At 44.6% G+C, this 26694-nt stretch overlaps 7 protein-coding genes across 11 annotated transcripts; 1 reads left to right on the plus strand and 6 right to left on the minus strand.

Moving 5' to 3' along the window:
• Positions 1-32: 32 nt before the first annotated feature.
• LOC108115690 (cardioactive peptide) lies at positions 33-1165 on the minus strand. The gene is made up of 3 exons (XM_017227259.1): positions 996-1165; positions 591-654; positions 33-534 (listed from the first exon to the last, which is right to left on the minus strand). The coding sequence occupies exons 1-3, from the start codon at positions 1104-1106 to the stop codon at positions 242-244; spliced, it is 468 nt and encodes a 155-aa protein (XP_017082748.1). The 5' UTR covers positions 1107-1165; the 3' UTR covers positions 33-241.
• A 482-nt stretch (positions 1166-1647) lies between these two features.
• On the plus strand, positions 1648-4369 carry LOC108115732. Its single transcript, XM_017227305.2, has 6 exons — positions 1648-1942; positions 2627-2747; positions 3271-3609; positions 3677-3877; positions 3935-4048; positions 4119-4369. The coding sequence occupies exons 2-6, from the start codon at positions 2634-2636 to the stop codon at positions 4236-4238; spliced, it is 888 nt and encodes a 295-aa protein (XP_017082794.1). The 5' UTR covers positions 1648-1942; positions 2627-2633; the 3' UTR covers positions 4239-4369.
• On the minus strand, positions 4291-7221 carry LOC108115730. The gene is made up of 10 exons (XM_017227304.2): positions 7078-7221; positions 6823-7023; positions 6502-6768; positions 6090-6444; positions 5850-6035; positions 5614-5783; positions 5409-5556; positions 5107-5348; positions 4571-5045; positions 4291-4506 (listed from the first exon to the last, which is right to left on the minus strand). The coding sequence occupies exons 1-10, from the start codon at positions 7219-7221 to the stop codon at positions 4370-4372; spliced, it is 2325 nt and encodes a 774-aa protein (XP_017082793.1). The 3' UTR covers positions 4291-4369.
• Positions 7222-7970: 749 nt separating this feature from the next.
• Positions 7971-11152, minus strand: LOC108115665 (GPI ethanolamine phosphate transferase 1). Its single transcript, XM_017227228.2, has 2 exons — positions 10111-11152; positions 7971-10062 (listed from the first exon to the last, which is right to left on the minus strand). Exons 1-2 carry the CDS (start codon positions 11150-11152, stop codon positions 8060-8062), a joined length of 3045 nt encoding a protein of 1014 aa, XP_017082717.2. The 3' UTR covers positions 7971-8059.
• A 362-nt stretch (positions 11153-11514) lies between these two features.
• On the minus strand, positions 11515-21091 carry LOC108115664 (protein winged eye). 5 transcript variants are annotated; one of them, XM_017227226.2, is made up of 11 exons: positions 20052-21091; positions 19839-19985; positions 17262-17396; positions 17022-17138; positions 14686-16780; positions 14053-14623; positions 13733-13991; positions 12943-13541; positions 12470-12649; positions 12229-12390; positions 11515-12160 (listed from the first exon to the last, which is right to left on the minus strand). In XM_017227226.2, exons 1-11 carry the CDS (start codon positions 20485-20487, stop codon positions 11879-11881), a joined length of 4983 nt encoding a protein of 1660 aa, XP_017082715.1. In that variant the 5' UTR covers positions 20488-21091; the 3' UTR covers positions 11515-11878. The 5 variants fall into 5 exon arrangements, with proteins under 5 accessions (XP_017082715.1, XP_017082713.1, XP_017082714.1 ...); XM_017227224.2 differs by having other exon boundaries at positions 14686-16813; XM_017227225.2 differs by having other exon boundaries at positions 12943-13514; positions 14686-16816.
• Positions 21092-21319: 228 nt separating this feature from the next.
• LOC108115701 (cytoplasmic aconitate hydratase) lies at positions 21320-24707 on the minus strand. Its single transcript, XM_017227271.1, has 7 exons — positions 24460-24707; positions 24313-24405; positions 24080-24249; positions 23293-24022; positions 23131-23231; positions 22306-23077; positions 21320-22248 (listed from the first exon to the last, which is right to left on the minus strand). Exons 1-7 carry the CDS (start codon positions 24470-24472, stop codon positions 21419-21421), a joined length of 2709 nt encoding a protein of 902 aa, XP_017082760.1. The 5' UTR covers positions 24473-24707; the 3' UTR covers positions 21320-21418.
• A 231-nt stretch (positions 24708-24938) lies between these two features.
• Positions 24939-26462, minus strand: LOC108115571 (E3 ubiquitin-protein ligase Rnf220). Its single transcript, XM_017227078.1, has one exon. It carries the CDS (start codon positions 26315-26317, stop codon positions 25127-25129), a length of 1191 nt encoding a protein of 396 aa, XP_017082567.1. The 5' UTR covers positions 26318-26462; the 3' UTR covers positions 24939-25126.
• Positions 26463-26694: the final 232 nt, after the last annotated feature.

Raw genomic sequence — 26694 nt, forward strand, 5'->3', positions numbered from 1 at the left:
TGTCAAATGTCTAGATTAAATCATGAACATAATGAAAACCTTACCAGACAAAAAAATCAATTCAAGACATGAAAAGTGAGGTCAACAATTTTTATTGATTTCATGCCAGTGCTGTAGAATCTTTTGCATTCTAAAGAAATACAGATAATGATAATATATACAATAACAAAACCAGTGCGGTAACTATCCAGTTAATTTGTCCAGTATTTTCCAGTAATCCGATTGTGGAAATTAATCCGACTTAATTGTTTTCACGTTCCTCCAACTGTTGCAACTCCTTCTCATTCTGCAGCATTTTCTGTTTGTTCTTCTGCCGGAAGATTTCCTTGCTGGCTTCTTTGATGGCCTCAAAGATTTTCGCCTGCGACATGATTTGCTTTTGTACATTTTCCACAGCTGGTTCGGCATTGATATCAATCAAATCACTTAGACCCTCAGATAAATACTCATTGTTATAGGGTTTATCTTCGACATCATTACGTTTGAACAGTGAGAATGGGGGATATGAGGGGTAAGTACGTTTGCGTCCACATCCTGTAATACTTTTGGCTTAAAAACTTATAAATAATATTATTTTAAATTTAAGTTACCTGTAAATGCATTGCAAAATGGACGCTTTTCGTACTTCCACTGGATAACGCCACTCAGCTTGTGCTGGAAAAATATTACAATATAATAATTTTAATTAATATTGTATTAAAAATCTGTCACAGTATAAGATTGTAATGCTTTAAAAATTATAAAAAAACTCAATTAGACATAAAAACCTCTTCATAAACTTTTAGTTTATTAAATTATACAGTTAATCAGTGTTTAGTTTCACAATCATAACAAACATTTTACAAAGCTTTTCGTAAAATGACTCCTCCAAAAACTGCTTAACGTTATCAACTTAGATTAAAATTCATTGGACCTTTGATTAATAACTCACATTCCGAGTGTGTGATACAAAATAGCATAATTATGAAATAGCAGTTAACCGAATAATAACTCACATTTGCCATATTATTCCCAACGCTGTTCTCCCTTTCCAGCGAAGCCTGACAGGAGAGCAAGCAAACCAAGAGAGCCACCAGCCTCAAGGATATTCTAATGGAAGTTCTCATGGCGAAACAAGTTTGACGTTACTGGGTTTTCAGAAGGGATACACTTAGCAACCGAAGCGCTTAACACTCGAAACTGAAATGAAAGTAGCCGCAGCTTGGGCCTTGGTCAACATCTCGGCTACGCAATGTGAGACTTGTTGCTTTCAGAATGCGACAGGACCTCCAGCTGCGCCTAGAATGTATTTTGGTTGCCACTTAATAGCTTTTTGTGTTTTTCCCGACCTTTCCCAGTGATGTTGCCCCCGCATAGCTCAATATTGCATTGACGTTTGAAGGATGGTCCTTGCCCTTGCAGAGGGTAATAAAAACCACTGCAAATTGAATTTAAAATGAAAATGGAACTTAAAGAGGGAGAACTTTATAGATTTTTTTAAAATTATTTCTACCAGTGTAGCTGCAGTGGCTACATTTCGCTCGTGAGCAAAAAGAGACAAGTGTCTATTTATAAAGAACCGATCCCAAAAATCCGAGAACACACTCACAGATGATCGCTTATACGAAATAGAAAGAGCAAGTGTGCATTTTCCGAAAACTTTTCCTCACACTTCCACGGGACTTTTCCGAACAAACAGCGGCAATTTCGAGTCGATTCTCTAAAGAAACGGTTCGCGTGCTACTCGATCTCCGGAATTCAATGAAAAGTTGTAAAAAAGTTGCATGATCTGGAAAACATAGGCGGTATCTTTGGAATTTTGAGTAAACAAAACGTATTGCCAAAATAAAAGATATATAATTTTGTGCCCTAGTTGAGTTTTTGAGTTTTGTTTTTTCGACTTTACCGACGAATTTTTGTCGAAAGTAAAGGAATTTCTGTGTCACTTCTACTAAAATAGCATGTGAGTAATTTGGAAATTTATAAATTAAGCAAATTAATGAGCATACCTAAAATTTTAATTGGATTATGACAAAGCAATTTCTGTCATCGGAGTCCGGAAAAATTGTGGTGGAAAATCGTTTATATCACATTGCATGCAATTTCGTGTTGCCAGTGTGAATCTTCTGTACCTTGTTTTTGTCTACGTAAAGTAAAAAAAACCTAAAAATATCTTGGCTATTTTGAGTTTTCCTCAGTTTTACTGTCACACTTCGGTTTGACAACTTTTCCTCTGTCCTCTGCCTTCTGTCCTCTTCACCAAATTCTATCGCCGGCTACCGCTTTTCCCTTTCTTTTCTTTTGTTTTCTGTTAATTAATCGAGATTCCCTCGATTAATGCTTTTCCGCTTCTTTGTTTATATGAAACATCAAATTCCTTGCATATTTCTTCTGCCGAAATTGTAAACATTTCAGCACGCCCAAGCGGTAATTTGTGCTGAAAATTACAACATTTATGAACGTATGAGAGCGGATCGTAAAAAATAATTTGGTATAAAAAGTGAAAAGCCTTGCAATTTGATGGCCCTGTCGAGTGACGTGGCTTGTGCAGCAAAATGTTTGTTGTGGCCCCAACATATGTATATACATTCATTTATTTTTAAGTATAAAATTTATTTTATTAATTTCCTCACCCGTCTATTAATAGATCGGAGATGTCAGAGCCCGCAGCCCAACAACAGCAGCCGCAGAATGGCAAGGAGCGATCCAAGTCCACGGAGGAAAAGGAAATCCCACGCGAACCGGCGTTGGTCCTTAAAGACATTGATGTAAGTCTAGAATAAAAAGAAATTGTATTGAATTATAAGTAAATCTAGCAATAGTAAATATTACAAAATGGCTGGCTTAACAAATTATTGAAAATTTAAAGTTTATTTAAAAGCTTTCCAGATTGAATGTGGTAGAAAGTATTTTAACTATACAAATTATAAAAATTTTATCCAGTTTTATATAGACAAAAGAAATAACTAGAATAGTTTAGATAGAAAATAATTATTTTCTTTCTGTGTAGATGACAAGCAAATTTTCATAGTGCCCATATATATATTCGAATTATTCAACAAAAATTATTACAAATATAAGTTCACGTCTGGCCATTTGAAGCTGAAACAAAATGAAATAAACTAAATAATTTGGCCATAAACAAATACAATCTTGGCAATATGTTTGTAAACAAAAAATTCCATTAAATAGTTTGACAAATGGGAACATTATCATCTTAAGACGACATTTATTTTAGATTTATTACACCTACTTATGATATCTTTAATCATCTTTCTTATTTTGTCACAGATTAAGACTGAACTAGAGAGCCTAGTAAAGCTTCTGGATGGCAAGATCTACAAGGAGGAGGAGGTGGCCATGGAAGAGCTGCATCAGTATTTGATTGAGGACGATGGCTCCTGGGCATTGGGCGATAACTTCCTGGTCTTTGTGCAGCGAGTTCTGCGTGATAATCAGGCTTTCTCCCCAGACACACGGATACACTTGATCCGCACCCTAGCTTATGCAGCCCTTAAAGACGATGTAATTATCATTCTGCACCAGGATCGCAGGGATCACACACTGATGAACTATGCCCAGGACATAGATAAGCAGACGCCCGAGGAACAGCAGGCCTGGGCCATGTTTGTGAGTTCATTTTGGAAGATAATATAGTAATATCTTCAACTTTATGTTAACTCTATCTTTTTATCAGATGTGCAACCTCTTTGAGAATCTGGGTCCCTCTGAATGGCTGTTGTACATCTCCGAATGGGAATACAATGGCCAGACCATCTCCAACATCAGAGTGACCACCAAGGTGGCCGTCCACTGCATCCTCTCCAATTGCCCGCAGCTGAAAAACATTGGCAGCATGATCTTGTACAACATTGCTATTAAGGAAGTGAAAACAGTGGTAAGTAAGCTAAGAAATCCCAAATGGAAGGTATCTTAGGGATATATATATTTCTAGGTTTTCGATGACATTGCCGTGGAGCTGGCCATGGCCATTCTTCAGTTCTTCCAGAGCAGTCCCAACGAAGACCAGATTTTCCGCACATTGAAGGCCCTCGCCCGTTTCCTTGAGGTATTGACCTATATTCTGAATAGCCAAAATTGACAGCTGTCAAACATCCGCATATTTTCCTATTCTTCAGGTCTCACAAGATGTGCCGATGATCATTCAAATGATTGGACCGCATCCAAAACAATTCGCCGGCAAGAGCGAGCGTGTGGATGAGCTGATAAAGATCATTAGTCGCAAGGTGCCCGCCTAAGGGACACTTCCAAAAGAGAAAAACATAACCATAGTTGCCCTTTTTTCTAATATATATATATTCTAGACCCTCACTTTTGTAAAGCATTTTAGCGGCTCAATAAACATTTGTACCCCTTAGAAGAAAGTCAACTACATGGCGGCATCGCCACAGCAGAGTTTGAGGAAGGGAAATCCATTGCCTCCACTGGCTCGTAGTTGAAGCCAGTGCTTCTGGTTGGAGACGAACATCTCCGAGGGCAGCTGAGTGTCCTGAGCGGAGGTGTCCTCTGCAAAAATAAGACACAACCTTACCAAAAAGGATCTATTTACTAAGATAAAATTTTAACTTACGAGCCTTCTTGTCAAACTTGGGCGATTGGGTAATGGAGATCACATCCTCTGGTTTTCGTAGGAGTATCTTGCCCACTCCCTTACACATACGTAGCACCTCATGGTTGCTCAGCTTCTCCAGTTGCTCTTCATCCAACAAAGTGCAGGCCAGGATCCACTCACGCACATCATCGAAATCATTCAGCAATCGAACTGCTCCATTCACGCTAAAACGAATGCGTTTCTGGTAGATAAAATCTAGCCAGGCTTCGCAAATAAGCTTGAGGATCAGTTTAAGTATTACAATGTCCTTGGTGGCACGTATGGTGGGCAGATAGATCTCGTCCAGCACATAGCCCACATAGAGACTCTTCTCATCGTTGTTGTACACCTCGCGCTGCCAAAAGCTGGCGGCGGGAAAGCAGAGCGTAAAGTTAGCCAGGCTAAGGACGCGGCAAACTGATGACAAAATCTGAACACACTCATCGGTGGTTTTCTGAGGGTTTATATATAAAATCTTATTATTATACAGTTCCTACAACTTATATAACACTCACCTTTAGCTTGTCTATATTGGCGTTGACCTCGGCGATGAGCTTGGTCCGCAGAGCAACGCAAACCAGCATTAGAATATCGCTCAGGTCGGCAGTGAGTTTCGGCAGTTGAAAGGTTATGAAGACATTCAGGCATAGCTTGACATCGTGCTCTAAAATCTGGAAGAAGCGATCCATTTTCCACTCACAGCAAAGAAGCTTGGCCTGCTCGAAGACCCACAGACGCATCGAATGCACCGAATGATCTGAAAATTGGCAAAGAAATCAGAATTCTATTTATGGTAATGATTCAATCACGATCTTACCCAGCCTATGTAGTATGGGTATCTGCTCAGCCACTGGCAGCAAGCTGGAGTTATTGTGCGCCTCTAAATTGGAGAAGTATTGGTTACTCAGGTTTACTAGGTTGGCGAAAATACTAATCCATACGGTGCCAGTTGGGGTACCAAATTCCTGAAGAATTTATCTTTATAAATGATTAAATGTATAATATTAAAAGTTATATATTACATTCTTGGGACAATCGCGATATTGTTCAGCCACCACATCCACCAGGCGGTTAGTGTTATTGGAAGATATTAGAGTGAGGCGGAAGAGTTGGTCCCAAATGTTATTGCAAACGAATCCTGTAAGGATTTCGCCAATACCTCGAAGAGTTGAGAAAACAGGTTCGGGAATATCTAAAAAAAAGTAAAAAGTTTGGATATCTTTTTATTGTAGAATAATAGTGCTTAAAGATTACTCACCATTAACACTCTGATGATAGAGCCAACTGCGGATGGAATCTATATGGGTAAGACGATAGCAGGACACGGGATTATCTATCCACCATAGCAATATGTGATCCAATATGATGCCCACATAAGACCAGAGAAGTCGCAAACCCTTGACAATATAAAGATTCATGTCCACAGGACCTTTTTTGCCATTATCTGTTAAAGATAGCAAAAATAATAAGTAGAAGATGAAGTAATTTAAAAACCCACCAAAAATAGTTGGACTAATCTCCGTGGCCTTGGCTATCAACTGAGCTATAAAAACCCTTTCCTTCTGCAAAAAACTCTCCGTATGCTTGCAGCGAAGACTCTGGTGGTCATGATCTTGGACTTGGAGACTAGCATCGGCCATCTGCATCTGCATGGACTTGTAATCCTGAGCAGAGTCACAATATGGTTGGTAATCGCCCGCGGCAAAGGAGATGTTTAGAGTGCGTAAAATCTCCAAGCTCGAGGAAGTGGACTCCAGATTCTGCTGTTCCCGCCAGGCATCTTGCTCGCCCATGTTGAAGAGTCCAAAAACCAGATCCAGGGCATTCTGTTCTACTCGAGTTTGGGCCACCAACTTTTAGGAAATAGTTTATAAAAAAGTTTCGAATAAGGGTTTATAAAGGATTCAAACCTGTAAGACATATCCGAAATCAATGGACTTCAGAGCCAAGAGCAAGGCAGGATACATATTGCTGCAGACATTGGCGGGCATTTCTTCCTTCCTCTTGCCACCCAACTTGGGCTCCTCCTCTAGCTCCTCTTCACCTGGTTGGCTATCCACCTCTACTGGAACTACAGGCTTCTCCACCTTCCGACACTTGTTGTATAATTGAGTAATATGCAAAGCCCAATTTAGCCACATCTCCGACTGCATCGCCTTCCGGAGCAAGAAGCTTAACTATTAGAGAGAGCAGGTTAATCCAAATCTTGGATTATGGAACACACGACCTACTGTTTTCTTAAGCACAAAAGTAAGTTGGCAAAAACGTCTGTCATTCAGATCCATAATCAAATGGAACTTCTTCATCAGCAGCTGGTTGTAGGGACTCCTCTTGATCTTCTTTGAGAGCGATTGAAAGTCAGCATTTTTAGTCTCGTCCTTGAGATTCCAGTACTGCTCCACCACCCGCTCGCACTCCTCCAAGATGGTGTCCTTAGAGGTGTTTTATGAGCTACCAATCTATCTTTAGAAAGGTTAACCACTTACATGTTCACTGAAAATCGCCGAATTGACATCGATCACAATCCTCTTGGTAATCCGACGCAGCTCCAGGCCCAATTTGCCGATTTCCGCGAACGTGTGCATCGGCTGGGATTTGTTGCGGCAGTACCACTTCGGGGTGGTGCTCATTTTCGGTGGGGCCTGTCCGCCGGCGGCGGAACGACGGCTACCTGCCCCCCTACTCCCTGCTCTGTGGCTCCCTAACTCAACCTGTTTTTTTCTAGACAAATCGCTTTTTAATTATTGTGTCTCCCAGGCACGCATCCGCACATCCGTCGACCCGCGTCTTTCCTATTACCTAAAGCCTGGCTGAATGCAAATTTTCCGTCTGTTGGATCGATGCCAGGTCTCGTGACCCCCGCAGCCAGGCAACGCACGCATCTGACAGCGGGTTGAGACCTGGAAAGAGCAGCGCCAGACTCACCCAAAAAATTTGAGGGGGCGGTGAAGCTCTGATTCGTGGCACCCATGTGCGCCAGCCCATTTAACATCATCGACAGACACGCATTCGTCAGGCTGCCCTTCTATGCAAATGGGTTATGGGGTCGAGTGTGGGAACCCCAAAGAAACAAATGCTTTTCTAGCGATGTCATAACCAGAAACGTCTCAGTAGTCAGTTTGGCCTCGCGAACTTCATAGTAGTATATATGTACTATAAGCTGGTGGTGAGATAATAATTACTTTGACAAACTAAAAAAACAAAACTTTCTACGAGTATATGGTTAATAAAAGTTTATTATAATGGTATATACATAACTGACGGAGACCAGTCGTATACGTAATATTTGATAAACTGCAAGACCAGTCGTATACGTAATATTGGATAATCTGCAATAAACTGTGTAAAACCGATTTCCTTAATCAAACGAACTAACTTTTAAATAACTATTTATTACAATGAAATAAGAGTTACAGTGAACAAAGATTAAATGAAACTGGACAATTTTGGCACATCTTCCGGACTAAACTAAACTTGACTGTCTTCCACTAAGGCGGCGGTATTGGTGACAACCTGGACTTGGGCTTGACGCGGAGCTTTATCCTCTGTGGTGTTGATAAGAAAAGCCTTGGAAATCCAAGAGCATATCAGTAGAAGGATAATAAAGACATGGGACACCAGAAGACGATCCAGCGATTTGCGCACATGCTGCCAGGATCCTCGATTGCTCACATCGTAGCAGAAGTACAGACTCATAGTGTCATTCATCAGGAACAGGCAGATGAAGATGGAGCGAGTATTCTTCCGGGCAAAGGATACCAAGGCATATATGCACGACATAACGATTATTGATGGAATAAATATCTTCAGGAGGATAAAGGCCGCAATCATGTGAAATTGAAATTGAGGGAAGAACAGTCGTGAAGTGATGGGTTTGAATGTAAAGTTAAAAAACCAATGGCCAGTTCCAAAGAAGGATACATAGAAATACAGCAGAATGAGAGCAGCATAGCGATAGGATAGCCTCAGGTGTTCCAATGGACTCACGCGTCTTTCAGCTCGATTCTCATCTTGTACTTCAGTCCCATTCGGCTCACCATCTTCATTCGAATTCCTATCCTTATTGTCCATCGGTTTAGTGCTCTCTTCGTAAAGCTCAAAGCCCAGCACAAATTCGGTGACCATAATCTGAACAAAAAGCGAGGATATCGATACAGTCAGCATTATATGAACCGTAAGCATATTGAACATGATCAGCTCCAGGCGTCGCTTAAACACTTTTGTTCCACTATAAGGAATCGATATGAAGGCATATGCAAGATATGACCAACATGCAGCGTACACGTAGGTGCAGATTGTCTGATCTTCATCCCACTGATAGATTCCATATGCTGCTGCCATTGACGCTGCAATGTTGATGATCCAAACACGCATGGCATGATGATGTCTCACAATCAAAGGACGAAGTACTGATAACACCATACTAAAGTACACCCAGTAACTTTTGTCCACATAATCCCCGATAGCGTCGGTAATAAATTGCAAACTCTTATTCTGCTTCACCACCAGAATTCCACTCAGCATCACTACCAGAGTAAGCCAGAACAGTAACTTCAAACTGGGCCTAAAGAAAGCCCTTCGATTGTTGAGGCACACCATAATGAAGTAGAGAAGACCAATGTGACTCTTGTGGAAGGCCATTAATACAAGGAGGACAGCTGGTGCAATGATTCCGATTAGATGAAGTATAGGATACTGGCACAACGAATTACATCCCATGGGACGTTCAGCCAAGGCCAAGATGAGGATTCCTAAGGGGAGCAACAGATAGAAGGCCGTCAGGTAGGGAACCTTTTGCAGTATCAACAATTCCACCAGCACCATTCCAATCAAGCACATCAACAAAGTCATCCATGAATAAAATCCTCTCTTTTGAGATCTCGGTTGGATGGACTCCCGGGTAAGTTGCATCAGCAGAAGGTAGAACCAAACTAAGTAGGAGGCAGTGGTGGCCACTAGCAGTGGCATGTTATAATACTCATTGTAGTATTCCAAACACTCTTGAGCCACCTTAGCTATCTTTTGGCTGATGACCAGAGCCTGATCGAAGTGTTCCTTCTCCATCAGGAATTTCACTTTTACCATATAGCGGTCAATTTCCACCGAGTTCAGATTTTCAAACTTGGGCAGGCACAAATACAGAATGCTTTCCTCATGACGCTTTATCAGAATCTTGGCCTGACCCAGAAGCTGCATGGCATTCAAATGCATAGCTTGGAGTTCGTACTGGATGCTGGTATTCAGGAATCCAAGGGGCAACAGTGCCATGTTGTTCATAGGAGGTGGAAGACCAATCAAAGCGGACATTAGTGGTGCCAGTTGCGTCTGTTCCAGTTGGTAAAGAGGCAGAGTACGACCATTGCTATTAACATTAAAGCTCTGACCAGGATCCGGGGCCAAGTGATTAACACCAGCTCCCCAGAGGATGAAGGGGGTTTCCACTTCTCGATCTCCTGCACCACCATGTTGTCCTGAAATTAAAGGTTAGATAGAAATTGATGAAAAACTATATCACTCACCCTTATCATTCATCCCATGATCGGATGTTATCAGATAAGCCGTGCGACTATCGTTGAAGACACTCTCGAAGAGCTCATAGGTTTCCCGGATGCACCTTTGGGTGAAATTAAGCTTCTCATGGAAAGATGCACCGTAGGGCGTGAAAACGTGGCCAGCTAGGTCAATATCTGGTAAATATATATAAAATACCACCGATGTTGCATTCCGCAAGGGTCGAACATTCTCCTCATTGGTCAGAAAGATACTGGTCTTATTAAAAATCCACTCATCCAAGTTATTTTTGCCCGAAATGTCCGACTTGGCAAACGTTTGAAAATGCAATGGAGCCCCACCGGTTGGCAAGTGGGTGAAGACTTTGGCAACCACATCCTGAGTCCATCCTATGGCTTTTCTGCTCCGATTGAAGACTGTATCGAAATTGGATGGATTCCAGCCAAAGTTGGTAAGGGCCGCTGCGGGATCTTCATTAAAGCCGCCGAAGATGGCAATATGACCTGGACGGGTCACAGTCGGCGGACAGGCACGGGAAATTCCCACTAGACCTTGATTAAACAGCTCCTTCAGGTCTGGTACCGCACTGCAGTTATTTGCCAGAACAGACTCCGCTCGCAAGCCATCTACAACGAAAACCACGACTCGGTCCGCCGGTGGTTTAAAGCCAAATTCACGGAGTGTACTTAACGGTTCGAGACCCGACAACACGGTCGATTGAAAGTAGATACTCAGGATGGAGCCCAGCAGCAATATATGCACCACCAAAGCCTGAACACTCCACATTTTCCCAATAAAATGTATGTATGTGTGAACCTCCTCAATATATAAAAATGTATACAATGAGTTGTTTGAATGAAACTTGAATGGTTTGAATATCAAAGCCTTCCCTATTTGAAATTTAAAACAAGAACAGAGCATTTTCAATATATCCGGCAAGTTTATTGATGTAATTAAAGATAGGTTTGATTTTATACGTTGCTGTTCTTCTTGAATAAACGAACTGTAAATATTCAACACACACATTCTGCTTGATCTCTTATTTATCATCTATACTTATTCTCTCCTCTGTACACATCAACATCTGGTTTTGTTTTGCTATCACATTGAATTGTTACATTTATAGTAGTAGTTGCTGCATGTTGCCTGCTTAAAATCTTTAAAACACGTTTTAAATTTCATCTGAAACATGTAGGTAATACACGTCAATTAACAAGTGTATCCCAATATCTGTAGCTATAGCTGCTGGGGTCTCTAAATGTGGACTGTGTGTTTTTTGTTTGCGGTTTTCTGGTGTGTGTATTGGTTGTGTGTTAATTGTGTGTTATGTTCGAGGGGTCAAAGGGGATGTAGAAGCACACATTTCGTATGTAAACTTTCGCTGAACTTGAAGTGAATCAACTTTGTCGTCATCAAAGCGCTTTTTTCCTGTTTGTATTTTTGTTTTGTTTTGTTTTTTACAAAATTAGACTTAAAATTGCTTGCGCTTCTCGTAACTACACATTAATTTAGTGGTTGTTGCTTAGTTCCTTGTTCTCTCTCTTGTTTTATCTCTCGCCAGTGTCCTTTTTTTTTGTTTGTTTGTTTGTTTTTGTTTTGAGTTCTCGAAATACATAATACATTTAAAATATATAGAAATAATATTTGTATACATATAGGTATATATCTGCATCATCTTTTCACGTATAGTAAAATATATGTATAATGTATATATATTGTATATATATAGATCTGTATGCACTATGCCTAACCACGCCTATATTCACTTTTTCGCACTTAATCCTCGGTAGTAGTTTCTGTAGTAGTAGTAGTAGTAGTAGTATTTGTATCCTGCAGCTCTTCGAGAGTTGGAATATCGTCTTGTAGTTTTAGCACTTGTAACCTTGGGTTATAGTGCCCGGCTAAATAATATGTATCATTGTTATCGTATATGGATTGATATTGCTTCGAATCGGCACCGAATTTGTCAAAGTAACTGCCAAACTGCAGCACCTCACACCGATGCGAAATGGTCTGCACATCGTTCTCATCCTCGTGCGGCGATTCAAATAGAGCACCCTGTTTTCAAATAAATAAATAATGTTCATAATTTTGTATGAATGAATAAATTCATAATCAAAACTTACCGGAAATTTCAATTTTGGACAGCCGGTCGTCTCCTCCGGATGATAGAACCACGCCACTCGCACCACCTTATTGCCCGTGGTCGTTTCCCACATGGACTCAATGCGACCAATATAGGGTCGATCTGGCCTGCCCGTCGATAGAAATACTGCACTGTCCCCGACCTAAAATCATTCGACATAACATAACACATAAACATAATTAAATATTGTTTTGTATTGAAAGTGGATTGAATGGCCGTACCGTGATAGTCTCCTTTCCCCTTTTGATTGTTTTGTAAAATTGCTTTCTGGCGCGTCCCTTGACGCCCGCCTTGCGATAGGCGGTACCATACCAACCCCATAGCTGCCGTTCCGGCAGGAAAGCAGCTATCTTGCTGCTTCCCTTGGAGTTGTTATGCTCGACCAGATCGTCGCCCTTGGCCTGCAAACAAAAAGTGGACTATTATTATTTCAACCCTTATATACCTTGTATAACCCTTGTTACTGCAATCAACTACAATTGTTTCCTTATCAAGTAACTCGGATTTACAAATATTATTCCAACCATTGTTGGAAAAACAGCACAAATGGTAAACGATGAATAACGAAAAAGCTTATTAGCAATTAGAATTTTAAAAAGACCAGCAATGTTAAGTCGTCGGGTAAATATTTGTTTTCATTTAAGGATTAAATTTATTTAAATTAAGCCTGTTAGTATTCACAGCCCTTACTTACCTCATCGGATATCTCTGACATGAGATTGGATGCGGTTTCCTCTTCTATCTCCAGCTGCTCGGTCTTCACTTTGACCTCCACCTTGACGCGATTTGCGATTGGAGCTGGTGCTGATGACATTTCTGTCGCTGGAGCCTCTGCTGCTTCTTGCGTTGCCGCTGAAAAGTCCTGTTGTACTACCTGTTGCTCCTGTGGTTCCTCGCTACCATTCTTGCGATGATGTTTCTTGTGCTTCTTGCGTTTCTTGTGCTTGTGGTGTTTTCGAGCAGCATCCTCTGCACTGACACCCTCGCCAGATGCTGCAGGATCTGTTCCACCATTTGTAGCCGTGGCTGAATTAACGCCATTGTGAGCCTTGGACATCTTTTTTAGGCTTTTCTTCAGCCGCTTTTTCTCACTGCGCTGCGTGAACAACTCCATTGTGGCGGTCAGCGAAGTAGTATTATCGCTACTCATCCCCAGGCTGTGATGACTGTGCGAATCCTCGCAGCCGGGCACACTTAAATGGTCCTGCGAAACTACTCCGGGGCCACCATCTACACCGCGCAGAGCGTTTCGCTTCTGCTTGCCTACTGAGTAGAGGGGATTATCGTTGTACTCTGTTCCAAGTAGTTGTATGGGAAGGAGCAGGAGCAGGAGCAACGAAAACAACAAAGAAGTAAATAAGGAGCCACATACACAACAAACTAATGATAGGACAGAGGGCCGTGGTATAAAACTGGCATGCCCACAGGACCACATTACCCTGGGCAGCAGTTTAAACCCACGAAAGTTTGAAGTTAATACAAACCTGCTATGGGATAATCGCTAAGTAGCAATCGGATGTTCTGCAAGCGGATCCTGCCGCTATCGCCATCGTCAAATTCAACGCTTACAAAGTCCGGCGCTGTCGTGGCCGAATTCGTTGCGTTGCTGATCGTTCCATCGTCAACCTGCTCGGAGTCGATGGCTCGTCCAGGATAAAGGCATCGATATTGCTGACTCCAATAGGCACACAATCGTGTGCCCACTGGCACACTCTCCACGCTCTTCGGCGCCACCTCGAGGATCTATAAACATTAAAACTATTGAGTAAAGTTGGAAGTTGGTTGGTAGTAAGATTCTACTTACCGTATCCTTGAGTATATCTTCGCGCGACATCACATGCGACTTGTTGCCGCGCTCGCCGTCCAATGTGATGGAGTATACATCCGGTGGACGCAAAGGCTTCATCACTCCCGCATAGAAGAGTCCACCCATGTCGGTAAGGACTCGCGTTTCATCGCGATATAGGTGCTCGCTGGTCAATTGCAGTTCCCGATCAATGCCGCTAACGCGACGTTTTGCCTCCGTAGCCGTAGATTGCTCAGAAGCGGCACCACTGGCGATGGCCTTTATTTTTCGCTGCTTCCGCACTGCAGAAGCCGCCTGTTTTGTGGAGGGTGAACAGGAAGCGGAAGTCGCAGAGGTAGTTGGTGCAATGGCAACGGCCGCGTCCAGAGCACTTGGCTCCAAACGGACAAATGACGAGGTACTCGGTGAGCTGCTTGTAGGCAAGGGATTAGGATCCGGTTGGGGTTGTTGCAGGGACGGCGGTGGGGGGAACGAGTGCGTCTTTTCCGGGAATCTCAAGAAACTGGACGCCTGAAGGTTACTGCTCGAAAACTTCGGGAACTTGTAGTCGCGCAGCGGTGATGAAGTACTGAAATATGAAAATGTTATTAGGTTTTGGAAAATAATTATTAAAGTCTGAAAGTTCCTTACCCCAGGACACTGGACAGAGTCATTTGTGGCTGTTGCAAAGCTGGTGTGGGCTGCGCCACCTGTTGGACTGCCTGCTGTTGTTGCAGTTGGAGCTGCTGCTTGGAGCACTTCTTCTTTTTCTTGTGCTTGGATATCTCATCCAGCTTTCGCTTCTTCTTTCGATACTGCCGCGTGACATCCGCCAGTCGCATACGCATACTGTTATCCATGATGCTGAACACCTCCTGGCCAAAGCGCTGAGCGTAACTGGGATCCAAGGCGTGGAGGGCATTGCGCAGCTCCGACTGCAGCTGCTCATCCTGCAGGTCCACGTCCTCCTCGGCCTGACATGACAACTGCTGGCGGCTGCTGCTATGGCGCCGCTTCTTCTTGCTCTTTTTACTGCAACGTGCGGACTTGCGGCTATCGCTGCCTGAGGACTTGGAATGTTTGTGCTTCTTGCGCTTCACAGGAATAGGCTCTGTCACGGCACCAGCCGACGTAGATGGCAACTCGATGCCCTGCATCGAGGGAAAACCGGGCGAGCTTAATGGCATCTGAAAGGAGGAGGAAGAGGAAGGGAAGACGGATCCCTGCGATTGTCCGAAAGCAAAACAGGACTTGGCCTCAAAGACAGGCGGCGTCGTTGCTGTCGTGTTCAGAGTCTGCGGCGTTGGTGTAGGCGTTCGCGACGAGGGAGTAGCAAAAAGACTGCTGCCCTGGACAACCTCCTCCTGGATGCGTTGCTCGGCCAGGGCACACAGAAGCTTGAGACCTCCCAGAGGTTCCGGCGCAGGCGTAGGGTCCATTTCCAGAATGGGCGGCGTAGGTTCTCGGGGCATAAGTTCCAAAGGCTGCACCTGTGGCGGCTGTTCCACATGCTCTACAGGTTCCTGCTTTACTCGCACCAAAGGCTTACTATTGGTGCTAATGTTTGAGAGCAGTTCCAGACCGGTCAAATCTTCAGGGGCTGCCTGATCAGCCTGCGTGGCTTGGGACATCATTTCTATGGGTTCCTGGGGAGTCTGCTCGGCCGACTCCTCCTGGCTGGCACTGGGTATGTCACTGGGTTCGGTCTGGGTATGGCACTCGGTCGGCTGGGTATGGCTGGCTTCACTGGGCTTGGTAAGTTCCAGAGGCTGAATAAGGGAAGGAGGTGGAAGGGATTCCACTGCAGATTCCTGTGGCTTCGGTGGACCCGGAACGCTTTCGTCTTCACTGCAAACAGGCGTGTCTGTCTGTATATTGACATCCTGCATTTGCGGTAAAAGTTGTGTTGATCCCGACACCGGAATTTCCGCCAGGCGGGGTGGTGTCTGCGGCGTTAGCGGTGCATGCAATTTGTAGTTCAGCGCTGCTTCATCACAAGCCGCCGGCAGAGGCATAGCAGCGGGCAACTCTCCACCGTTGCCATGCATCGAAAGGTTGAGCAATGCCGGCGTTGGCGTAGCCATGGTACCCGACTGGAAGAGGTGATGGGGTGTTGCATGACCTAAGGAAGACGGCTCCATAGTGGCCGAGGTGGGCGGCGTGGGCAAGCGCATCAGGTTCAGAGCCTGTTCCTTATCCCGCGCCGCCTCGAGCGGCACTAGAGGTGGTAATGCCAAAGGCATGGAGTACTCCTCCTTCATTCCTGGTGGCGGCAGGGAAAGGAGTGATGGGATTCCAGGCTGTCCAGTGGCCAAGCTAAGAAAACGAGAGCTACTCGCACTTAGACTGCTGCTGGAACTCAAGCTGCTGGCTGCATTCCCACTTTGCGTTACTCCCGAACCGGCGGCCAGACTCAGGTTGATGGTGGAGTTAGTTGTGGTGGTGCTGGTCTGTTGATTGCTGTGCTGGCACATCGTCGAGCTGCCAGTCGCAGTAGCCGCGGCGGCCAAGTATAACTGCAGGGTGGAGGCATACGGTGTTGTAGTGTTCAGCGCCTGGTGACCGCCCATCGAAGGGAAGATGAAGTTGGGCAAACTGGACAAATTCGGCGTCGGCTGCAGTGAGGCAGCTGCAGCGGCGGCGGCAGCAGCAGCAGCAGCAGAGTGTCCACCAGGTGCCGGCGCCTGGGGGATGTAGGCCGAGGGCCAGACGAAGGCCGCCGCAGCCGCTGCCTGCTGGAACGGATCTGTGGGCGTTAAGAGGGGAAAATTTGATATGCCTGCTGTGCATGGACGCGGTAGCGATTCAGTTTGGAGTTTGTCGGGGGAGGAGAGGCAGAGGGAGAGAAGCGCAGTTTAAAAGCATGAATTAGTTTTATTTTGGCGAATCGAGTTTCGAAATCAAATTAACCTAGGACACCTAGGAGGGTGCTGGCATGCGGAGTGCGTATGTGAAGGAGGTCGTCGCCGATCCTCGGACTGACTTACCGAGCGCTGTTGGGCCGGCCGGCAGCAGCACCACCTGTCCGCGACTGGCCTCCCGCGAGTACTGAAGGCCCACCGTGGCGGGCGACATGGAAATCACTGATTCAATGGGTAATGCATCTACAAAAACGCAACGGAAAAAGAGAGAACCAAAATAGAGAGGAGGAGACAGAGTGTGACAGAGAGCTCTGATTCTTTTTATGGGATCTTTTTATGGCATGCTCTGGATGGTGGTCAACTCACTTGGATACTGCCAGAAGGTGGAGGGTGCTCGGTTCACACCTGCTGCACTTAGAGCCAGTTCCTCTGCGGTGGCTGTGCCGGTGGTCATCAGGTCTCCGTTGCCCGTAAAGTACAAATTGCCGCAACTTGTGGCACCTGAAATACCACAATAAAAAATAAACTTTTAATTTTTGGCGCTTTTTTTTCTTCTTACAAATTGAATTTCTGTAAAGGATTCGCCCTGCCAACCTCTTCGTTTGACGTTCGTTTGTTTAATAAACTTTCGGGCCTGCCGTGTAACTTTAGTTGTAAGCGAAGATGTGTATGTATACGTGAAATATTGCAGTGTCCTTGAACTATGCATTTGGTGACCGCGCGCGCCCTTCCATCCGCCCAGCACCACCCACCATCCACCCACACATCACACAATCGTGTGTTGGACTGACTACGAATATATCCCACCCCCAGATCTGCGGCTGGATAATTTTACAAAAATTCGATTAAAATGAACGTGATGTTCTGTAATTGCATTACATTAAAAGATCTGAATTTGGGAAACCCACCACCACCCACAAATGCGAATTGAATGAATGACAAGTATTCGACTGAGTTGGTCCACCCATCTCCAAAACGCAATTAGAGCTACATCTTGTGACAAGTGATTTGTTTCGGGCAGAGGAACTACCCAGCAAACGTTTATAAATAGCCTGTGACTTTGCGCAGCCATAAGGGTGGGAGGGTGTAAAGAAAAATATAATAACTAAAGCCATCACAAAAGGCGACTCTGCCATATGGTAGTGTACCCAATCCATTTTGGCGTGTCATGTTGCTAGGTCCTGTCCCATTCACGGTTGTCGAGTACAACTTCTTCCTGGGGTTTCTGCGTTTCCAGTTTCCTCTAGTTTTCCATCCCATCCCCTAGAAACCAGTCGAGCATCCATCCATCCATCCAGCTAGAGAGCTCGAGCATCCCTTGTGGCTGCTCTTGCCTTCCTTGTTCCTGGTTACCCCACCGACAGATCCCAGATCCCTATCCTCTTTTAAGCACCGTTCCCCTCGAGCAACAGCCACTGCTAACTTGTATTGAAAAAACACCCACCCGCGCACCAACCATGAGTAATATGTCTTTAGATTCTTGCTCGGATTTACCTCCGCCTACCACCCCCACGCGAGTTTGGAGCTTGAGATTCGGTGGAGCGTGATAACGTAGCCGAAGTCCTCGATGCCCTGCTTACTGCTGAACCATGAGTAATGCACCCACTTTTACCAACTTTATAAGGGTTTATAAAGAAAGCTAAAGTACTAGTTCGTGACTGGTAGATATAGAAATATACTATATAAAATATAATTCCTCAATCGCAACAAAAGTGGGTTTTCTTTGGATTTTTATAACAGCTTTTAACTTGTAGTTTTATATAAAGATAAAAATAAAAAGTCCCCAACGCCACTAAGTTGTTTGTTCTTTGTGAGTTCGATTTATCAGCTTATCAAGTGCTTTTGCTTTTAAAAATAACTACATGGTAAATACATAGACTTTTTATATATTTTCTGTGTAAATTTGAGGTTCTTATATTTATAACTCAGTACTTTATCTTTCTATAAAGAAAGAACATAAAATTCTGTTAATAATAAAATATTTCCAATATCCGACATCTGTTTGTATTTTCTGCTATCTGAAGTGGAAACTAATCCAGTATTCCTTTCCAAGATCGTAAAATAATCAAGTCAATGGTCATATCTGCTTAAAGAACCATTAGCAAGCTTTAAAACTAATCCCAAAAATACAATCTGACGACCGAAAAACACACCCCCAAGACACGTAAACATATTTAATGTGCCATTCGAAAGAGCAATTTGAAGTCGGCCAAAGGGAAAGTCAAAGCCTCCCTTCTACACATTCGCAATGTGTTTCACTTTCATTTTATTTCCGCTTTAGAAGTTCGTATGATTTACCACCGGGTTTCCTTCTACTTGCAAGGGAGGGTGCAGGGAAACGGGTAGAGAATCTCTTTTGAGTCAATTCGGTGGCTGTCACAACAACGACAGCCGCACAACAGGCGGCCATCATATGATTTCTGCCCTCTAAAAATCGTACGGGGTGATTTTACGTCGGAGACGACACCCTCGGCTTTCACTCACTAAAGGAATTCCGCACAACGTTCAACGTTCAACGTTTGTTGGCAATCTTATTAGTGGCATAATTGAACGACGTCCACGTCCTAGTAATATAACCATCGTATAACATTGCCTCTTGGGAACGCGAACGCGTCGTTCATTAGGACCGCTCAAATCTGGTGCCTCAATTGAATTATATGTCCAGAAAGAGTACACAAAAAGAAAATAATCTTATACGATGACTCTTAATTTACATGCCACTCTAAACAAACGGTCCAAAATTTCAAGATGTTATAAGAAATATTAAAAAGATATTGAAGGAAAGTCGAAAAAAGTATAGATAATTTTAGCTGTTTATAAATACAAAATCTCTAGAACTTTCTAATGTCTTTCCGAATGGGGTGTTTACGAAAAAGATCAATATGCCAATAAGAATTCAATTAAAATTTAACTAATTTTCTCACTGTGTAGCTTGACACTCACCCAGGTCAGCGACGCGTATGCCAAAGCAGTTCATGTCCTTGTTAAGTGTTGGCTGCAGAGGCAACGTAGCGGGGGTGTTTAGAGCCGGCACCAGGGCTTCCTGCGGCCGTTTCCTGGCCACGGCGATGCCAATGGGGACAGAGTTGCCTGATAGAATAGTTGGTATTAACCGGTGAGGGGGGCTCTTGACCAATGGTTGTGGGTGTCACCTACCTGAGGACTTTTCAAGTTCCGAGACCTTCGGCGACGGCGCCTCTATTTTAACGAGGGTGGTTAGAGTGGAGGAGGACATGGTCTTGGAGGAGGCGGTCATCGAGGCGGAGGATAAGCCCTGATGATGCACCTGATGCTGTTGCTGCTGCTGCTGTTGCTGGCAATTGTTGGAGCTAATCTCGGACACCTGACAGGGTTCCCTCTTAATCTGTACAAAGGTGTACGACGAGTTCGTCTGCTGGTGGTGATGGTGTTGCAGGGGAGGAGCCGTTGCTGTCGCAGAGAAGCCTCCAAACTGGTCCAGATGTAGCTGGGCAGGATGAGCAGCAGAATGCGATACAGATGAAGTTGTAGGCACCAAAAAAGTAGCCGTTGCGGTGGTGGCGCTCAAAACATCGGCGGCACTGCTGCTGGCCCCAGGATTGAAGGTGGCCATTGGTTAGCTTCGGTGCACATATATTGCTCTCTATGGATCTTGTGGCTATATCTATTTAGCTATATATCTTTACGGCCACGACTAAAAACTAAACGTCCATTATCCGCACACTCACACACGCACACACGGACGCACACACTCACACACGCACTAGCACTGGCCCACACACACACGCACACAGTCTACATTTTTACAGGTTTTCGCTGCCTCTTTCGGATGCAACATTGGCTACTGGGCCTGCGGCAATTCCCCGTAAACAAATGACATAATCCAAAGCGACGCGACGCCACTGGGCAGTCTCTATATGTGGACAAATCCGTAGCACCCACTAGAACAAGTGTGGTTGCCCAAAATAAAAACCCTGTGCGATCCGAGATCTTTTTTTTTGTAGTGGGGAGGCGGAGGCGCGACTTTCCTGCTGCGTTGTTTCGTTTTTCCGCGGTTTTTCCAACTATATATCACACACTGGCTATAAAGCTGTTGGCCAACGCGCGATCTGTTGCCTTATTTTTGTTTTTCTTTTGCGAATTGGAATCAAAATCCTCTGGAGAAAAGTCCACGGGACGGACAAAAAAGAAGCAGCGAATTATGTTAAGTTAACAGCGGCTTAACAGCGACTAATCGATTTTCATTTGTGGATTGTCGATGAATCACCCTCAGGCGTTAGGAAATTCTCAAACGACCGGTTTTACAATCGGCATTTGTATTGACGATAAATTAAAAGGGCGCGAATTTTGAAATCACTGTTTACCTCACGTAAAATTGTATTTATCTTTTTAATAATAAAGACATTTGGAAAAATATTAGATTAAATTGAAATAAAAAACATCTCTTAGATGAAGCATCAAGCTTTATTTACCATCATATAATAACAAATAACGGTCAGTTAGAAATGCACATGGAACGTGGAATATAAAAGTTAAAGCAATCACTAATCCAGCATTTTGCGGATCATATAGTTTAAAATGCCACCGTTCTTGTAGTACGTAATGTCCACCTCGGTATCGAAGCGCAAAGTAGTCTCAAAGACATTACCATTGGCCTCAACTGGAATCTTCTGACCTGGACTCAGCTCACCCTCTGGAAGGACAATGTTAAAGACCTCCCGGCCACTTAGGTTGAGGATTTCGGCGTTTTGACCCGGCAGGAATTGTAGCGGAATGATGCCCATGCCTACAAGATTAGAACGATGAATGCGCTCATACGACTCCGCGATCACCGCCTTAATTCCCAGCAGGAATGGACCCTTGGCGGCCCAATCGCGTGAGCTTCCACTGCCGTAGTCCTTGCCCACCACCAGAACAAGGGGCGTTCCCTCCTCCGCATAACGCTCCGCTGCATCGAAAATATCCATCTCTTCGCCACTGGGCAGGTGAACGGTATTGGGTCCGGTTTTTGAGGCCAGTTTATTGACCAGGCGGATGTTAGCAAAGGTTCCGCGCGCCATCACTGCATCATTGCCACGCCTAGAGCCATACGAATTGAAGTCCCGAGGTGTCAGACCGCGTTCCGACAAATAACGCGCCGCAGGAGACTTCCGGGCAATAGAACCGGCTGGCGAGATGTGATCGGTGGTCACTGAATCTCCAAGCAGCAGGAGACAGCGAGCCTTCTCGATGCTTTTTAGTTTGGGCAGCTCACGGGTCATGCCCTCAAAGAAGGGCGGTCGTTTAATATAGGTGGACACCCCACTCCAGGGATACAACTTGCCATCAGACACCTCCAACGTCTGCCATTCTTTGGATCCCAGCTGAATTTTGCCTGTAAAATGATGCGTTACTGTGTAGTTTTAACATTTCTCGAGGCAGTAATACTCACTGTAGACTTCCTGGAACATTGCGGGAATGACGTGTTTGTGCTCCACCTCCTGAATCTCGCTGCGCGTAGGCCAGATATCGCGCAGGAATACCTTCTTGCCATTGGCATCTACGCCCAAAGGCTCCGTTTCGAAATCTATATCCACGCGCCCGGCAATAGCGTAGGCAATTACCAGCAGTGGACTGGCCAAATAGTTGGCTCTAGTATTGGGATGAATTCGACCCTCAAAGTTACGATTTCCCGACAGGACTCCACAACACACGAGCCCATTTTTCTCGATGGTGTTGACCACGTTCTCATCAAGCGGGCCCGAGTTGCCTATGCAGGTCATGCATCCATAACCCACAATGTTGAATCCCAGCTGTTCCAGAAAGGGAATCACTCCAGACTCTCTGAGATAGTAGGTAACCACACCAGATCCAGGGGACAATGAGGTCTTGATATAAGGTGGAATACTTAAGCCCTTCTGCACGGCATTCTTTGCCAAAAGGCCGGCTCCCAACATCACCGAGGGATTGGAAGTGTTTGTACAGGAAGTAATGGCCGCAATCACAACAGATCCATGGCCTATCGTGTAGCTCTTGCCATCGTCCCACTGAAACTCACCACTTGCAGATAAGGCACTTGGCGGTACGGCGAATCCCTTGAATCCCACGGGACTGATAAGGCACGACTTGAAATCCTCGCACATGCTGGAAACCGACACGCGATCATGCGGACGCTTGGGGCCCGAAACCGAGGTAACCACAGTGGATAAATCCAGGGTGATAGACTACGCGAGAAACTTTTAACAAGTGGTACAATATAAGCATGAGTGTTACCCACCTCTGTGTAATGGGGGTCCTGATCCGCAACGGCATAGTCACGCAGTTGTCGAGTAGCCTTTAGATACTGTCGGATGATATCAATCTTCTTTTCAGAGCGATCTGTTAAAAAAAATCCATGAAAGATTCAAGAATAACCAAGTGTAATAAAGAATACACTCACTGGTCTGCCGCATGTAGCTAAGCGTGTTCTCATCAATTGGAAAGTAACCAACAGTAGCTCCATATTCGGGGCACATGTTACTGATAGTGGCACGATCAGCAATACTTAGCTCCGCCACTCCGGGACCGTAGAACTCCACGAACTTGCCCACGACGCCCAGCTGACGTAAATGCTTGGTGATAGTCAGTACGAGATCAGTGGAGGTAGCCAGAGGACCCAGTTTTCCCTCCAGCTTATAGCCAATCACCTCGGGTAGCAACATGGATATAGACTGGCCTAACATCACAGCCTCTGCCTCGATGCCACCAACGCCCCAGCCCAACACACCTAAACCATTGATCATGGTGGTGTGGGAGTCGGTACCTACGACGCTATCAGGATACAGGATCTTCGAACCATCCGTGGAATCGTCGGTCTCAAAGACCACTCGGGCTAGGTACTCCAGATTAACTTGGTGAACAATGCCAGAACCGGGTGGCACAATCAGCATATTGTCAAAGGCACGGGCTCCCCATTTCAGGAAGGTGAATCGCTCCCTGTTGCGCTGGAACTCCAAGGATTCGTTCTTGGTCAATGCGTCCGAGGAGCGAATAAAATCAACCTGAACGGAATGATCGATAACCAGATCTGCGGGGCAGATGGGATTAATTTTCTCGGGATCGCCGCCCAGTTCGCGTACTGCATCCCGCATAGCAGCAAAGTCCACGACAGCGGGAACACCAGTAAAGTCCTGAAATTTTAAAATCCCGTTTAGAAAACATATATGTAAGGCTTGAGAATCACCCACCTGCAATATAACACGTGCTGGCTTGAAGGAAACCTCCACATCGCTGGTTTCCTGCTTTAGCAGGGGTGTCCATCCCAGAATGCTCTGCACGTCCTTCTCCAATACATGGAAATTGTCGCAGTTACGCACCGTGGATTCCAGCAGAACGCGAATGGAAAAGGGCAGTGAATCTACGAAGGAAAAAAATCTTAAAGATAACTATAACAATAATAAAGACTAGCATGACTATTCACCATATTTATCATCAATAGAGGGTAGATCAAAATACTTGTAGATGCTGCCGTCCTGGGAGAACGATTTCTGGAACTTGGCAAAGGGATTGACACCTGCAAGAGAGACGACATTAGCTTTTAGATCAGGTACTTTAATTTAAATCCCACCGGAGCCGGACATGGTGGAGCAATTGGACAGAAAACCAGGCAAAATGTGATAGAGTTGAACACGTGATAAACTTTTACAAAACAAACGATATTCAAGTTGTCAAAAAGCACGCTTACAGAATTTTAAATTTCGAGAGTTTTCAATACATATATCAAAGTATTCACTATTTATAATGTCAACCAAGTTCAATTGTGATTTATTTTGATTGTTTAATTTATATATTACGAAATTGTTAATTCAAACAACTGAGAACTTAATTACGATAAGCAACACGAGACGTGATCATCACTAATTTGAAAATTATTTTTTTATCGATAACTGGCCATCACAACAAACAGCTACACAGTAAATAATATTGTATGCAAAAACTATATTCGTAAAATATATAATTTAACATTAGATAAAAGTCTAAATAATACTTTTTTTTCAGAATCCATACTTTATCAAGAATACTATAATTCATATAAACTCAGCCGTATATAATTTATGTATTTCTGTAGTTTATTGTAATAGTTACATATTAGGCTTATTGTAATGTCACGTAATATAATCGGTATCTGTTATCTATATAAATAATATGTATAGGGTTATCATCTACAGCTGCGTTAGGAGCAAAGCCGGGTTATTGGCGCAAGCAATTGGGCAGCGGGGATAACAAATGGACTCCTACAGGTAGATGCGCCGCAGGTCCTTTGGCGTGGTAATCGAATTGCACTGCGGGCACAGCTTTCTAGCTCCAAGAGTTTGCAGCCAGCACTGCTCGCAGTGGACGTGCCAGCAGGATACGGAGATGGCGGGATTCTTGTAGTCATCGATGCAGATCAGGCATTTGTACCTGCCCTGCGCCTGCTTCTCATATAGCCGCAATTTGGCCTTCAGCGATTCGATAACCTGCTGCTGGTTCTGAGAAGCGGATCGCGTTGACCGCGACGTAGATGGCTCCTCCCTGGTTGGTGGCGCCTCCATATGGTTGCTGGTAGTGGCAGTCTCTTGTTCGGTGGCTTCGTTGGAATGATTGGCCTTGGGCCCATCGCTCGACGAGATTAGACGGCGAACATAACTGGTAACATCGGCCTCGGAAACATTACCCTCTGGGTCTTCTTTTACCAACGGAATCACATCACCCTCTCCATATTGCGTTGGCCCGTAGATGTGCGTGTCATCCTCGTCCACATTGAGATCCTCGTCTTCATCATCCTGCGACTGGTGGCTGCCATTATATTTAATCGTCTGACCTAGACCCAATGCGGAATAGCCTCCCTTCACGAGTGTAGATACACGGATGCGCTTTTGGCCTGCCCACTCATACTCCTCGTATTCCTCGCTGTCCTCTGAGTCATCGCTGGAATGCCGCTCACCATTGGCCTGTCCATTTCGACGGCTCTGGCGCAGGCACTGATTGACATGCTCCTGAATGTTGGATTGCGGAAAGTTAGTATTGCACACGGGGCAGGTGGGTTGACTGGATTCTGGAGCTGAGGGCGGAGGTGCTACTACAGGAGGCGGAGGTGCTGCCGCTGCCGTAGGTGGTGCACCCGGGGATGCCGGACGCTTTCTAGTGCGCTGACGCTGTCGAGCCTGTCGGTTGCGCTGCACTCGCTGGAATACGCTCCACGGCTGTCTGCCTCCCGATCCCGTTCCGGTTTCTGGTGCCGCGGACGTTGCCGTTGACCCTGCAGACTGAGCCGGCGAATTGGCAACGGTGTTGTGTAAGCGCTCCATCTCTACTTGACAGTGATCGGCCACCTGACTGCGCTTGATCTTAACGTCGCATGTGGGACAGATCACGTCGTCGTCGCCGTTGCCGGTTAAGTGCTGGGTGAAGTTCTCACCGTTAGACACCATATCCGTAGCCATGGATTCCTCGGGTAGCTCACCGCGAAATCTATAGGATAAACACTGGATCTACGGCTTGTAATGAATGTTGTTTTGTTCGATAATCTATCCAAGCCACGCGACGCCGATTTCATACATTCTCGTTTTGCATCCAATGGTCACACTGTTTTTATGGATTTAATGTCCCGGGATGAGCAGTGATTGTTAAATCCGATATACATCGGATCATATAATGTTATTAATGTCGTACGTGTTTCTAAAACAAGTCAAGTACTTTAATATGTAACTTATTTTTCTATATAAAAAATAATATTAAATTGTTTGGCAAAAATAATAGTATTTTATATAAATATATCAACAAAAGTGAATATCGTATTTCGTACCATTTTAGGTAATCG

This window comes from Drosophila eugracilis, unplaced genomic scaffold, assembly GCF_018153835.1.
Source record: "Drosophila eugracilis isolate 14026-0451.02 unplaced genomic scaffold, ASM1815383v1 contig_47, whole genome shotgun sequence".
Taxonomy (NCBI): Eukaryota; Metazoa; Arthropoda; class Insecta; order Diptera; family Drosophilidae; genus Drosophila; species Drosophila eugracilis.